Genomic DNA, 15,808 nt, shown 5'->3' with positions numbered 1-15,808 from the left:
TTCAGCAAAAAAGGAGACATTTAATAATTTTTTTCTGAAAAAATAGGTAGATGGTGCACATTATTAAAGTAAAAGATATGTCATGTGTTTTAAAAAATCTCACTGTATTTTTCTATTTTAGGTGTGAGTGATGTAGACTATAGTCTTTATCCAGGTAGAGAACTACAGGGCCAGTGGCTGCGTTCTTACCTTGAAGCCTACAAAGAATATAAGGGTTTTGGGACTGAAGTTACTGAAAAGGAAGTAGAAATACTGTTCATTCAAGTCAATCAGTTTGCTTTGGTAAGTTTAAATTTAAGAAATTAATGAAAGGTTCTTAATACAATGTTAATAGCTTAAAAAAAGTTTTCCATCATTTTTTAAGCAGTTCCTATTTTGAGTTTTTTGGACTTTTTAATTGTTTAAAATAATGACAAAACAAGAGTGTTTAAAATTCCCGCACTGTAATGCTTTTGAGGACAAAGATTTTATTTCATTCACTACTGTATCCCCAGCCCCTAGAACAGCAATGCCAAACTACAGGTTAAGTGCTCAATAAAATTATTTGTTCAGTTAATGGATTTGAGATAGAGTTAGGATTAAAGTGTGAAGCACTTTTTAAAAATACCGAATTCTCTTTCTTTATGTTATTAAAACACATAATCAAGGATAGATTTATGAGAAATGAGGTTATTTCCAGAATACATGTAATCATCACATGAACTTCTCATGTTAGCATGATTAAAAGTAGATTGGAAGAACCAGTAGAACTGTGTTCATAACTGCACAGTATTGTGTCTTCATGACCTTTTGATAAGCAGTTATTTCCCACATCTTTGGTATTTTAATGCTCTGTTATTTTCAAGACCCACCTCTCTTTACTCTAAATGCATCTACTTTTTCAAAATTTAATTCATTTAAATTATCTTTTGAGAATGACATGATGCCATTAGAATGAGCTTTCAGCTAAAGTGTTGAGACAAATTGAATATTGGGTTGCAGTTCTTTTAGCTACTGTGTCTTTTTAGTTTTAATACAATTCTCTACAATTGACACGGGAATTATTTGCCATGTAGTCTTTACAAATAGACTCTAATGGTGGCTCATGGGTGTACTGTTTCCATAGTATTAAAAGTAGCATTTCTTCAGAGCCATTCAGAATACATCTTAAGAGGATGTGCTGAAATGTGACTTCTTTACCTACTGTTCTGATGGCTTTAGAACATTAATGACATGCTCTCCATTTGGTCCTAGGATGCCTGCTGTTTCTGTTTATTCTTTTTTAAGCATGATCTTAAAGTAGAGAATATAGGGTTTTCTTAACAATTATGGCATAATTGCTAAATCCAGTTAAAACTCTTAAGTCTTTATCTTACTTTATCTGTCCATAGCATTTGACAGTATATTTTCCCATTGATTCCAGTTTTTTATTTGTTAATTTTTGTGGTACCATTTTCCCTTGGTTTTTCTCTTTTGTGCTCTCCTGCTTGTCTGCTTCTCTGGCTCTTCTTTCTTCTTACTCTTCCTCTAATTCTCTTGCATTCTAGTGTTTCCTAGTGTTCAGATTTTGGGCTCTGCCCCGTTTTCTTTTTCTTTTTTTGGCAGTGCCGCACAGCTTGTGGGATCTTAGTTCCCTGACCAGGGATTGAACCTGGGCCCTTAGCAGTGAGAGTGCCTAGTCCTAGTCACTGGACTACCAGGGAATTCCCTACTTTATATACATTTCCCTGGCTTTTACTGCCCTTTCTTTTAATGATCCCAAGTTGAGTTTCCTCCCACTGTCAAGCTCCAGATCTGGACTGTATCTCTCCAGGGTTTCATTAGTATTTGACCACAATGTGTCCAAACTTTAATTTTATTTTCAGCATCTTGTCCTGTTTCCCGTTATTTATTCTTCACTGTACTATTTTGACTTAATTAAAATGATGTGCATTCTGTTGTATTCTGAAACCAGGAAAGAAGGCATTATCTTTCAAGTGTTCCTCTTCTCACACTTTTCTATTTTCAGGTTCTTTTTTTTTCTTTTTTTTTTTTTTGGTTCCTGAAATTCTGTGAATTCCACCTCTTATCTCCTTAATTGCATGACCTATGATTAAGGACTTAATCTCTCACCTACATTAGTCTTTACTTGTCTCTTCACCTTTAGGTTTTTTCTGTCTGTAATTCATACAGTACATTTTAAAAGTGATCTTTCTAATAACTAGAATCTAATTTATGAATCTGATTGTGTCACTTCTCTACTCTATGGCTCCCTATGATTTATAGAGTGACATACAAATGGTAGCATCTACAGATTTTCTTATTTCCCACTGTATTTCTCACATCCCACTTCCTCCTCTAGCAGAGTCATCATGTTTTCTAAACACTCCAAGGTGTTTTAACCCTGTATGCTTCTTTCTACCTAGGATACCCTTTTCCCTGTATTTTCTGGCAAGTTCCTCTTATTCTTTATAGACATGTCTTAAAAACTCTTTCCTTCTCCTTCCTTGATCACTTGTCACGAAGAAGACAGCACTGACATACATTATAAGGCTGTTTTGATAAGGGAGGAAAAGAGGTTTGAGTAATACGATCGAGGTGTAGAGGTTTTAAATAAATGAATGGTTATGTGAAAGTCACTCAGTCATGTTTGATTCTTTGCAACCCCATTGACTATATAGTCCATGGAATTCTTCAGGCCAGAATATTGGAGTGGGTAGCCTTCCCTTCTCCAGGGGATCCTCCCAACCCAGGGATCAAACACAGGTCTCCCACATTGCAGGCGGATCCTTTACACAGCTAAGCCTCCAGGGAAGCCCCAAAATAAATGGTTGGTAAATGTTTATTCCTCAGGGCATGGTCAAACTTTTAAATATTAAAAGACTTCACTTGTTATTGATTGTTTACTGTAATTAATTAATGTTGAGATGATGACAAACAAAAGTAGGTATTTGTATTATAAAACCAAATAGCTAATCTGGGTTTTTAAAGCTCTGATGAGTTTTTAGACACATTGTTGGCAGACCTCAGATTCTTTGTAAGTAAAGTTATGTTGTATAATTATATATTTACAAACTTAGACTTATGTATTATTTATATATAATATATTAAAATTATATGAGGTTTTCAGAAGAGTTTGAGAATTTATTTTATTTGTTCACTATATAAAGCTTCTAATTTTTCTTGGCAACAGATGTGGGTAGCCTAGGAATTAAAATGCCCTCTGATAGACGTACATATCTGTAACTTCCTAATCTGAGACAAATAGTATTAGTAAATCATAGAATCATAGAGTATTATATTAGTTGTACTTTAGTATTCTCACTTCTCCATTTTTGAGAATGCAAATAATAAATGGACTGTTCCCTTACTTTCCTTTTTATTCATATAAGAGACTAATTTTATATGAATTTTTTCGTTTTCAGCCTGTAAAAGGTGTTAACCTACCAAAATAAGTGAGGTTCTGTGTATAATGCTTCTCTAATATAGAATCATTTAGTTATTTTACATTACTGTATGAATAAAAATTGAGAAATATGGTTGATAACAGTGCTTGAAACATGGGGGAGAGCTGTTTTGATGTTATTTTTAGGTGACCAATATTTACCATCTTGGATATTAAAACAAATTTAAAATATTTACTAAATATATATATTTTTAAAAAGCTCAGATTAACATAAACAGCATTTTAAAAATTAAAATAACTATTTTTCCAAAGGAAAAAACACTTCAGTGAGAAGAATGACATAATTTTATACTTTCACAAATTTCTCTGATGTCTAGCTTAACAAAAGTTAGACTCTCATATTTGCTTCCGCATTTCATCTCATATAATGTGTTGTTTTCTTTGAAGTGTGTGAAGATAGTCCTGTTTCACACACATATGTTGTTGGGAAAGAGAAGTATTTTGCCTTTTCAGAGAACTGTGGATATTCTTTTTTTGATGCTTCACCAAAATTCAATAAGTAATAGTTGCTTAAAGTTTAGTAGTAATGTTTAATCTGAGCATATCAGTTAACTTTTCTACTCTATTACATTAAACTTCGTTAGTTTATCTTACACTTTGAATGCCTCTTATACCAGTGTGTGATTTTGTAATTTTAATGTCATTCATTAGTTATTTGGAAAATATGGATTTATTAAGTTGTATAATCTTCTCAAAGTTGATGCATCTCATTATATATTGAAAAATTACACTTATTTATGTCACTGCCAGTATCAGAAAAATAATAAGCACTTTATTGAGAAGCTGATAATCTCACAGAATTGAACACAGATTTTCCAGTGTTCTAATTTAGGTTGAATAGTCTTAAGTCTATCATTGGCAACAAATACTGTCAGTTATTTTCATTGAAATGACAAGTTCTCTTTTTTTATATTTGAGAAATGTCTGCCAAATACCCAATTCTAATAACTAGTTCATATGTCAGTTGTTCTTTCAAGTAAAAATGGTATTCCATTAAAATTGTGCAAGTTTATGTCACAACTCAATCATATGTGTGTTACCTTGAGACAGCCTTCATACTTTGGGTAGGCATCAGCCGTGCTTTGTGTGTACTTCTGTGTCATCTCACAGAATGTCAGAATATCATGTATTCAAGGGTGGAGATGTAATAAGATTAATAGTTTTAATGGCTTCATAAAGTACATTCTTTAGTGAGACTGTATTTGTACTGCGAGTGTGTGGTGGTAGAGTAAGACCATTATACTAGTACAGTTTGGTACCTTGGCTTATGTTAAGGAACCAGGAGTGTGACCCATTACTGCTTTTCCATTACTGCAAAGGTAAACAGGGTCATAAAGACAAGTAACATGTTAGTATTATAGTGAAAATAGCTTGGGGCCTCAGAATCTTCCATGGACTCATGGACCGCTTTGAGAACCGCTGACTTAGACTTTCAAAAGAAGGAGGGCATTTCATAATTCACCTTTCAATACCTGAGACATATCCTTAGATAGAAAGACCATTTTTTAAAGTCTTCCTCATTTTTGTCATTCTGGTTTTGTGTAATTATAATAATTAATATTTTATTGGATGTTTGTTGTATGCCAGGTGTAAATGCTATTGTTAGTTGCTCTGAGGTAGTTCTCCCCTTTACACACACACACACAGACAGACACAGACACACGCACAGACACGCACAGACACACACACAGAGACAACCCCCCCCCACCCCCCCCCGCCCAAGTTCTCCAGTTCTCAGCAGGCAGTGATTGGGTGTCTTACATATTCTACTCAAGTCTGATGCTGTCCACCTGGAGGTAGTGTCAGATTCTATGAGTTCAGGGTTCAGTCCCACAAGACTGTGCCCTCACCCCTTTAGATGCTACTTGCAAGTCTAGGGTGTTATTGGTACTTCTTACCAACTGGCTATAAATGGGAGGTTTTCACAACTCCCTCCTTGGGGCCTATTAATTTGCCAGAGTGGCTCATGGACCTTAGAGAAATGTTTGCATATGTTCATCAGTTTATCATTAAGGATATTATAAGGATACAGAAGAAAGCTCGATGAAGAAGTATGGTAGAGTGAGGTCTGGAAGTGTCCTGGGTTCAGGAACTTCTGTTCCGTGGAGTTTAGGGTAGACCACCCCCTCCCTTCCCAAGTATGTGCATAGGTTGTGGTTCATGAAATTAGGAAACTTGCCAGACCCCTTCCTTTTAGGTTTTAATAGATGCTTCATTACAGAGGCAAGACTGATTAAATCATTGGCCATTGATTTATCTCAGCCTTCAAGCTCCTCTTCTCTCCCCTGAGGTGTGGAGGTGATGGGGTTGAAAGTTCCAGCCATCTAATCAGCTGGTTGGTTCCCCCTGGCAACCAGCCCTCAGGTTTAGCATCTTTTCAAACGATACCTCAGTAACATGTGGTTGAAAGGGACTTGTTAAGAATAACCAGACATTCTTTTCACTTTTATGGCTCTGGAACTATTTTAGGAACCAACAACAAAAGACCAGATATTATATAAAAAATGCTCCCAGTTACTTTATGCTTAGGAAAGTCAGAAACAGTGGATGTAGATCAGATGTTTATTTTTTATTATAAATGATCACACCTGCATTTTACCGATGAGGAAACAGAGGAGTTAATTGTTTACAGCTACACAGCTAGTAATTTTTTTTCCAGTTACAGTATTTCTGGTTACAATAGAATATTTCTTGGGAAGTAAAGTCTTAGATTCACTAAGTGAATAGTGAAATAGATTTTAGTAAAGTATAAATACAACATTATTGTGCAGCTCCTAATTATACCAGAGAAGGCAATCCAGTACTCTTGCCTGGAAAATCCCGTGGATGGAGGAGCCTGGTAGGCTTCAGTCCATGGGGTCGCTAAGAGTCGGACACGACTGAGTGACTTCACTTTCACTTTTCACTTTCATGCCTTGGAGAAGGAAATGGCAACCCACTCCAGTATTCTTGCCTGGGGAATCCCAGGGACGGGGGAGCCTGGTGGGCTGCCATCTGTGGGGTCACACAGAGTCGGACACGACTGAAGCGACGCAGCAGCAGCAGCAGAGAGTTGTGCACTTCAGTATTACCTGTGTTGTAGATACTATGTGTTAAAAAGGCATCAAGAAAATATGCATGGAGTTGATGAAAGAGGAAAAACTTAGAATTTGATATTTGCTTTAAAAAGAAATCAATTATCATAATTCTTGATTTTTCTTTCCTTCTTTTAGGCTTCTCATTTCTTTTGGGGATTGTGGGCTTTGATTCAAGCCAAATACTCCACTATTGATTTTGATTTCCTTGGGTAAGTTTAATTTTATTCTATGCATTACATTTGTCTCTACTCTTTTTGGATTCATTTTAGAATCCATAAGGGACATGTAGTTATTATTTTTAGTCAGATGTTATAAGAGTTGCATGCATTTAATAGTTGGTTTGCAAGGAAATCTGGTTTAATCTGTTAAAATGTTCTCAGTATTAGAAAAGTGTCCAGTAGGTGGTGCAATAAACTAAAAATACGTCCTTTTAAATTTTAAAACTTAAAACAACTTAGAAGGGTGAGTGAAAATAAAGGAAGGATTAAGGTTTTTAGCTCTAATTCTGTTGTTACTCTCTTTTCTTGATAGGTATGCAGTTGTTCGTTTTAACCAGTACTTTAAAATGAAGCCTGAGGTTACTGCATTAAAAGTGCCTGAGTAAAGAAGACTTTAATTATTCTTAAGTAGCTGAACAGTGCTTGTGGATCTTTAAGAAATTCCAAAAAGTCAATATTTGTTAAAATTCTTTTAATTTGGTTTTCTTGCTTTACAAATTATGCCTCTTAACAACCAACTTATTTTTTAAATAGTCTGAATGATGTCAAGAAATATACCTACTGCTTTCAGTATGTGGTGGGTTAGAAGTTTGTTAAATCAGCAAAAAGATACAAAGATGTCAGTTTAATCCTTTTATAATTTAATCTATGTTATATGTGAATTATTTATTATAAATTTAACATGAATTTTGTGACTGCTTTCATCTGTTTCATCTGTTTGTTTAGTGTAAGCAATGAAAAATTCCCAGAGAAAATATTTTTTTTGTTATGTTTTACTTTAATAAGATTAATTTCAGTAAACATTTTTGATGTTTAGAGTAACCTTTCTGACACACTGTAAGTAAAATGAATCATTTACTCTTGAAATGCCAGACACTGGTTTAGATAACTTAGAATGTTCATAGAAAAATATCTGTTTAGGAGAATGAAATACATACACTGTCTATGATAGTGGTACATCTTTCTGAAGAATTGGAAAGCATTTTGGAGGGGGGACCATCTTAGAATTTAAATTTCCCTCTTCTTACATAGTCTGGCAGAATAAATATTAACATTTACCATATAATCCTGGAATAGATATATGGTGGTTTTGTTACCAAAATCTGCATTAAATAATGTTTCCATGTACTGTGTATGGTCATTTTAGGTACAGTTTGTTTTTAAAATTTTACTGTATCAATTTGTTTCTAACCAAAAATTTTGTTTCACTTATTGGGATATACTGTATTTTGTTTGTTATTAAATAGTAGCTAGTACAGCAGTTACTAATTTTTGAAACAGAGGTAGAATGCTTATAATATTTGGGAACAAGAAAATGTCATTTAGATTAATTCTTTTTTACTTCTCCAGATTCATTCCTTACACTGTGGCTTTATGTTTTAGTTTTGCTTCTGTGTCTTTAGAATGATAGCAAATGATTACTTGATAACATGTAGTTTCAGAGAAATAAGTTGAGGTGGTTAAAAGAATTAAATAAGGAACATTTAGAACATCAATCCTGTACACTTAAAATCTGATATAACAGTGTGAATTAAGCAAAAATACTCATGGTAGGAGGGCTTCTGTTTGTTTTGATTTCTTTTGATTTTGTTTGTTTTTGTCTGTGAGAGGATGACAGTTATTATTTGGAAGGAACTTGTGTCTTTGGGATAGATAAGCAAACTTCAAGTTTTGAAGACTGCTGTGTGGAGTTGAGCAGTCATGGTTAACTTCGCTTAGAAAATTAGTCTGAGAAGCTTTGCACACTTTGGTCGCATAAGTGCCCATGTACAAAGTTGTCTTAATGAATCTGCGTCTTCAGAATATGCAACTGCAAATTTATCCTCTGAGAAATCTGGGGAGTCTGATGTATTATTCCAAATGACTTATACTCTCAGATAAGTGCTTTAAAATACTTGGATTAGCTCAAGATGTTTAAAACTGATAAAGTAAGTAGAAACACAGGCATTGAAAATGGTAAATTCTAGTTACATGAGTAGAATCTTAAAATCTGTCTGAATCTGTAACAGTGTTAACCACGATTTGTTTCCTACCTCCCCAACGTTGCAAATGTTCATTTCTGTTTTTATAAACCGTGTTATCATTGGATCAGTACAACTTTACCTAATTAACTAAAGGAAAAGAACCAGTTAAACAGTTAATAGCTTTTTATAGAATGTTAAGAGTGAACTTGAGAAATTGTTTTTGGTGGAGTTTTCATCTGTGGCTGGAACATTTTCTTAGAACAATGAAGAATATGTAGGACTCGAGGTTTTTTTTGCTTTCTGACTTCCTAAAAGTGCAACAGTATATATCTTGGAGAACGGTGGTCGGAGAGGAGATCATTTTTCTATCTTCCTTCCATAGTCTTCAGACTATTTTGAATACATTCACTGAGCCATTGCTGGTAGACTGTGCGTGGCTGCTTGCTGTGACACCGTTGTAAGTGGTTCAGAGAGATTCAGGAAGTGAATGTAAAGGGGAATAAAGACTCTCACTTTAGCCCTAGGCAGTGGATCTTGGGAACAAAATAAGATATTTAAGATATTTCTCCCACTCTTTGGGGTATCATGATGTTCTCACTTCCTTTGCAGGTTTTGGGGATCATACTTCAGCCTAATAATAGAATTCAAAATTGCTTCCCTTTGAATTGACCATTTAAGGGATTCTCAAGGGAAAACATCCCTCTAAAATTTGTCCTGTGGCTTGCTGAGATGTCTTTTGCCTTTTTATGTTAAGGAACTTGAATGCCTTACCTAATAACTGATAGTAAGCTCATTTTGTAAATATGAAAATGGTTGTTAGAGAAGTGCATTCATGTATACTCATTGTTAGTCAGTAGACCATAGTGGCCTGGATGCTTAAACAAGCAGAATTCCACAATTCTTTTCCTCTTTGTTCCTTACCTACTTATGTGATCTTACCTGACCAGTAATACTTGACTTTTTTCCCTCCAGACCCCATGCTACCACCACTTTCTGGGAATTAAAGAGATGTGGTAGTAAATCATACTGTTCACGTGATCATTTGAGATCAATATGAGCACAAAACTCATCAACTAGGTCTGCCTGGAATGTATATAAAACAGTGTAAATAAACGTTTGTAAATTAGTGTGAATTGTATCTTGCATATGAGATTGTGTATTGTTTTTGCATTCTCTTTCCTTTTGTAGACATTTTTCTGTAAGGGAATGATCCAGCTCTTTGGTTTAGACTGGAAATAACCAACAGATGGGGCGGTACAGTGGGATAACAAGAGGAACTGGAAATAGGGTTATCCATTTTTGTTAACGTCAGTACTTACTTGTTTAGCCTCTCAGTGCCTAATATGACTTTTTTTCATTCTTTATTTGGCTATTAGTTTTTGGAGGTTAGATTCTTGCAGGCATTAAGTTAATACCCTGTAAGAATTCCATTCTTTGAGTCATGATTCTAAACTAAAGCAAATTAAAAATGCAGTTTAATGATTGCAAACTGAAGTATTACCCTTTTCTATTTTCAAGGCTGTTAACTTTTCTCTACCAAAAAAAAACACTTTCAATTTTTATATATCTCAATATGATTCTTAAGTCCCATAGGTACAAGGGAGATGATAAATAATAGCTTCTAGTTCAACTTAAGCATATCTCAGTTGGCTTCTCTAAGTATGAAATTGTTCATTAGGGGATTGTAAAATACAGAAAAAGATAGAACTGTTCTTTTAATGACTGCTAATTCCATTTTTGTGGAACTAGGAATATTTAACTTCATAAACATATTATGAAAGCTTCCAAATTTAAAGGAAAAATTCCCCCTAAACACTCTGAATTAAAAGTTAAAAACCTCCACTTTTAAAGTTATATAGGTATTTCTTTCTTACATTTTCTGTACCATTTTCAAAATCCTTCATAATGTAAATGAGAAAACTATCATTTTGCTTTTCTGCTTTACATTGTTTTTAATAAGCATTTTATACTGCATTCCAAAGTGATATAGGCAAGCTTTTAATATTAGTCAGTCGTTCAGTTAAGAGTTAACAATGCTTTATGCTAGGAGGAAAGTTTTGTTATTGACGGCAACTTGCATCACTCAACACAAAAGGCAAACGCTAGTAACTATTATGTACCAAGGAAAGTGAATTATAAGGATGTCCTAAAGCAACTTTAATCTTTATTTCAAAATTGATTTGCTCTGAATTTTCTAATATAGTTCGTTAGATCTTAGAATATGTTTGACTGGAAACTTAGTTACATATTAAGGCAATTTGTTTTTGTTTCTTTTTTAAACAAAAGATATTAGTTATAGGGAACCGCCTATTTTTCTGTTACATACCACTTGTGTGATTACAGTGTTTTGTCTTGGGTTTGGTGTCTTCAGACAGAAAAATGTAGCGATTATTTTAAATGAATTTCCCCCCATCTTGGAAGTTTAGTATGTAAATGCATTGCTCTAAAAGAAAATGCCTGAATTTGCATTACTTGAGTACTTGAAAAACTGAAATTAATAAGATATATTACATGATGAATTGGATTTTTTGAACAGGTTTTACACTAAAATTTTCCTTTCTGGATTATAATTTGAAATGGACAGATTTCAACCATTTGAATAGAAAAAATAATGGTAGTGCTTTACCTTTTTGAGTTTGAGGCATTCAGAAGTCAAGTTTTTAGTAGGGTTCTAACCTACAATCTGCTTTCTCTTCTTTCCTATACTTAATGCACTTACTATGCTACTGATGTTATCAAACAGCCAGTTAAAATCTGTGTTCATTATGCATCCTATGACTTTTCTAGTTATGAAAAAAGTTGCTCTGTAAAATTCTTAATTCCTAAATGTAGACATATTTTTGTTTACATCCTGCCCACTAATGGTATTAATTACCATTACTCGTTTTGACAAAACACAAGGTGTTTATAAAAACTGAAAACATTATGTGTTACATTTGAACTAGTTAATGAAGAGTAAGAAAAAGCTGGCTGATTTGAATTGTACCATTAGTTAAATTTCATAACTCTTAACGAAGGGACGTTAAGAGAGAGACCAAGATCTGATGATATCCATGAATGCTAGATCCTATGAACTGGAAAAGGACCACCCCCCCCCCCCCCAAAAAGCAGTGGCAGAAATAAGAGCACTTGCATGGTTGTGGTGTGCTGCTACCTAATTTAGGTAGTGACACGCTGACGTTTTTATTGTTCAGTAATCTGAGGAAGTTTCCTGTTACTTCCATGTTCTAAAGTAATTGTAAATTGGTGGAATTTGCAAAGAGTAGAGTTTTAAACTCTATTCTATTTAGGAGCCTTTGTATAGCTGGGTGAAGTTTCCATGATTTGAAGTATTTGGATTTTAAAACATACTATTATTTTAAGAAAGAAGACCTGGCATTATTCCATGTTCTTAAATGATAATGTCCGTATCGGTTTCAAAAGAAAAAAATTAATAACTCTCATTGCATTAGCTGTATGTTGAATTGGGAAATTGTGGCATAAAGGTTAAATTTGTGTTTATTAAATGTGAAACATAGTAGTATAATGCTGCTCTGTAAATACTGTAAGTGCTACAGATAGTCTCAGCACTGAAAATGTATTGATACCTCTCAAATGAATGCAACGTTTGAGGTAGGTGTATTTGATATGCCTCAGAAAGTATCTGAGTGTCTGAGAACTTGTAATCTGTTTGGTAATGAAGATACTTCCTGTTTTTTGTTGCTCATTTTCATGTTTCAATTTTAATTTTTACATTTTTACTGCTGTTAATTTAAGTAAAATTTGTTCTGTGGTTAAAATGGGGTTGCCAGTGAATAAAATTAAAAACAGCCTCATTCATGTAACTTCTTAAATGAAAATGCGTTTTTGCTATATGTTCACAAACTTTTAATGAATCTGTATTTCTGTTTAAATATAAGTGATGTTTAGGCTTTATTTCTATTTAATAAGGCCTTTTACCATTGATTAAATGAAGGAATGTATCCTTTTGAAGAGATTTATAATCTGTAAATAAAAATTGGTTGTAACAATAAAGTTGAGTTCTAACTGCTTGTATCCATAAATCTTGTGACTTCAGCTTATTTTTGTAGTTTTCCTCTTGTAGCAAAAGCTTTTGTGTTCACGTATAACTGTTTGTATATTTGAAGTTGTTCAGTTGTTCAGTTCAGTTCAGTTAAGTCACTCAGTCGTGTCCGATTCTTTGCGACCCCATGAATCGCAGCACGCCAGGCCTCCCTGTCGATCACCATCTCCCGGAGTTCACTCAGACTCACGTCCATCGAGTCCGTGATGCCATCCAGCCATCTCATCCTCTGTCGTCCCCTTCTCCTCCTGCCCCCAATCCCTGTCAGCATCAGAGTCTTTTCCAGTGAGTCAACCCCTCGCATGAGGTGGCCAAAGTACTGGAGCTTCAGCTTTAGCATCATTCCTTCCAAAGAAATCCCAGGATTGATCTCCTTCAGAATGGACTGGTTGGATCTCCTTGCAGTCCAAGGGACTCTCAAGAGTCTTCTCCAACACCACAGTTCAAACGCATCAATTCTTCGGCGGTCAGCCTTCTTCACAGTCCAACTCTCACATCCATACATGACCACTGGGAAAACCATAGCCTTGACTAGACAGACCTTAGTCAGCAAAGTAATGGCTCTGCTTTTGAATATACTATCTAGGTTCGTCATAACTTTTCTTCCAAGGAATAAGCGTCTTTTAATTTTGTGGCTGCAGTCACCATCTGCAGTGATTTGGGAGCCCCCAAAAATAAAGTTTGACACTGTTTCTACTGTTTCCCCATCTATTTCCCATGAAGTAATGGGACCAGATGCCATGATCTTCATTTTCTGAATGTTGAGCTTTAAGCCAACTTTTTCACTCTCCTGTTTTACTTTCATCAAGAGGCTTTTTAGCTCCTCTTCACTTTCTGCCATAAGGGTGGTGTCATCTGCATATCTGAGGTGATTGATATTTCTCCCGGCAATCTTGATTCCAGCTTGTGTTTCTTCCAGCCCAGCGTTTCTCATGATGTACTCTGCATATAAGTTAAATAAGCAGGGTGACAATATACAGCCTTGACGTGCTCCTTTTCCTATTTGGAACCAGTCTGTTGTTCCATGTCCAGTTCTAAGTGTTGCTTCCTGACCTGCATATAGGTTTCTCAAGAGGCAGGTCAGGTGGTCTGGCATTCCCATCTCTTTCATAATTTTCCACAGTTTATTGTGATCCACACAGTCAGTTGCTCAGTTGTGTCTAACTCTTTGTAACCCCATGGACCACAGCACTCCAGTCCCCACTGTCCTTCACTGTTTCCTGAAAGAGTTTGCTCAAACCCAGGTCCATTGAATCAATGATGCTCTCCAGCCATCTCATCCTCTGTTGCCCTCTTCTCCTTCCCTCAGTCTTCCCCAGCATCAGAGTCATTTCCAATGAGTTGGCTCTTCACATCAGATGGCCAAAATATTGGAGCTTCAACTTAGCATCAGTCCTTCTGGTGAATATTCAGGATTAATTTCCTTTAGGATTGAATCCATACTGATAGCTCCAATATCTGATTCAACTTTCTAGAGTTCTTCCTTGCCTCTCCAAACAAATATTTCATATTTGTTTTTCTTATTTCCTTACTCTGAAAATATAGATATGTATTTTTGTTAAGAATACCATAGTAATGTATCCTTTTCCTTGTATCATATGAGATTGTTGTTATAGTCGCTAAGTCATATCTGACTCTTGCCACCGCATGGACTGTAGCCTGCCAGGCTCCTCTATCCATGGGATTTCCCAGGCAAGAATGCTGGAGAGGGTTGCCACTTCCTTCTCCAGGGAATCTTCCCAATCCTGGGTTTGAACCTGGGTTTCTTGGCTTTGGCAGATGGATTCTTTACCACTGAGCTTCCTGGGAAGTTATGTGAGGTATAATATATTGATATGTATGTTACTAGTGGTTTTAATCTTAGTTACTTGATTAAAATGTCTCCCAGGTTTATGAAGCTGTGCAGGATTTTTGGGGGTTTTTTTTGCTATTAATTTTAGCATCCATTGGCAGTTTTTGCCCTGAGACAGCATTGTGACATTTGCATGATGTTGCTTTTCTGTTGCCCTGTTTCCTTCTACATTCATAAATTAGAATTTTACTCTTAAGGGAAAGAAGTACCTTTGTTTATTTACTTTTATTTATCCAACCAGTAAGGACACAAGGATGTTCTGTGAGCTGTAATTTTTGTTGTTGTTGTTACAGTGCTCAATTAGTTTCAACTTGGTGATTGGGAGCTCCTTCACCGTATTGGCTGTATTCTTTCAACACTGTCCACGTCATTTCTAGAGCACTTCCTTTTTTGGCAATTTAAGGTGTTCCAAGCTAGATTTGTACTTTACCTGCCCCAACCCTCAGTTCAAATACTTAAGGAGCCTTAACATTTTTTTTAATTTTTAGAGAATATTTAGAAATTAAGGCCTTAACCATTTTGGGGCAATATTGTTTCTAAATTCCATCAGTGGACAGAATTAGGAAATACTAGCAAACTCATCCGACTTTATTTTTTCGGGCTACAAAATCACTGCAGAAGGTGACGGCAGCCATGAAATTAAAAGACGTTTACTCCTTGGAAGAAAAGTTATAACCAACCTAGATAGTATATTTAAAAGCAGAGGCATTACTTTGCTGACTAAGGTCTGTCTAAGTCAATGCTATGGTTTTTCCTGTGGTCATGTATGGATGTGAGAGTTGGACTGTGAAGAAGGCTGACCGCCAAAGAATTGATGCGTTTGAACTGTGGTGTTGGAGAAGACTCTTGAGAGTCCCTTGGACTGCAAGGAGATCCAACCAGTCCATTCTGAAGATCAACCCTGGGATTTATTTGGAAGGAATGATGCTAAAGCTGAAACTCCAGTACTTTGGCCACCTCATGCAAAGAGTTGACTCACTGGAAAAGACTCTGATGCTGGGAGGGATTGGGGGCAGGAGGAGAAGGGAATGACCCAGGATGAGATGGCTGGATGGCATCACGGACTCGATGGACGTGAGTCTGAGTGAACTCCGGGAGATGGTGATGGACAGGGAGGCCTGGCGTGCTGCGATTCTTGGGGTCGCAAAGAGTCGGACACGACTGAGCGACTGAACTGAACTGAACTGAACTGAGCAAAGTCATAGTGCTT

General features: G+C 35.6%; 1 protein-coding gene across 1 annotated transcript in view; it reads left to right on the top strand.

Annotated features, from left to right (window-relative positions):
- ETNK1 (ethanolamine kinase 1) overlaps positions 1-12,666 on the top strand; it is a 54,344-nt gene extending 41,678 nt beyond the window's left edge. The window contains exons 6-8 of the mRNA XM_068970624.1: positions 122-282; positions 6,637-6,710; positions 7,033-12,666. Coding sequence (XP_068826725.1) covers positions 122-282; positions 6,637-6,710; positions 7,033-7,105 — 308 coding nt within the window. The 3' untranslated portion in view covers positions 7,106-12,666. The remainder of the gene's footprint in view (positions 1-121; positions 283-6,636; positions 6,711-7,032) is intronic.
- Positions 12,667-15,808: the final 3,142 nt, after the last annotated feature.

The sequence above is a fragment of the Capricornis sumatraensis genome, chromosome 4 (genome assembly GCF_032405125.1).
Source record: "Capricornis sumatraensis isolate serow.1 chromosome 4, serow.2, whole genome shotgun sequence".
Taxonomy (NCBI): Eukaryota; Metazoa; Chordata; class Mammalia; order Artiodactyla; family Bovidae; genus Capricornis; species Capricornis sumatraensis.
This window is presented reverse-complemented; position numbering and strand designations above follow the sequence as displayed.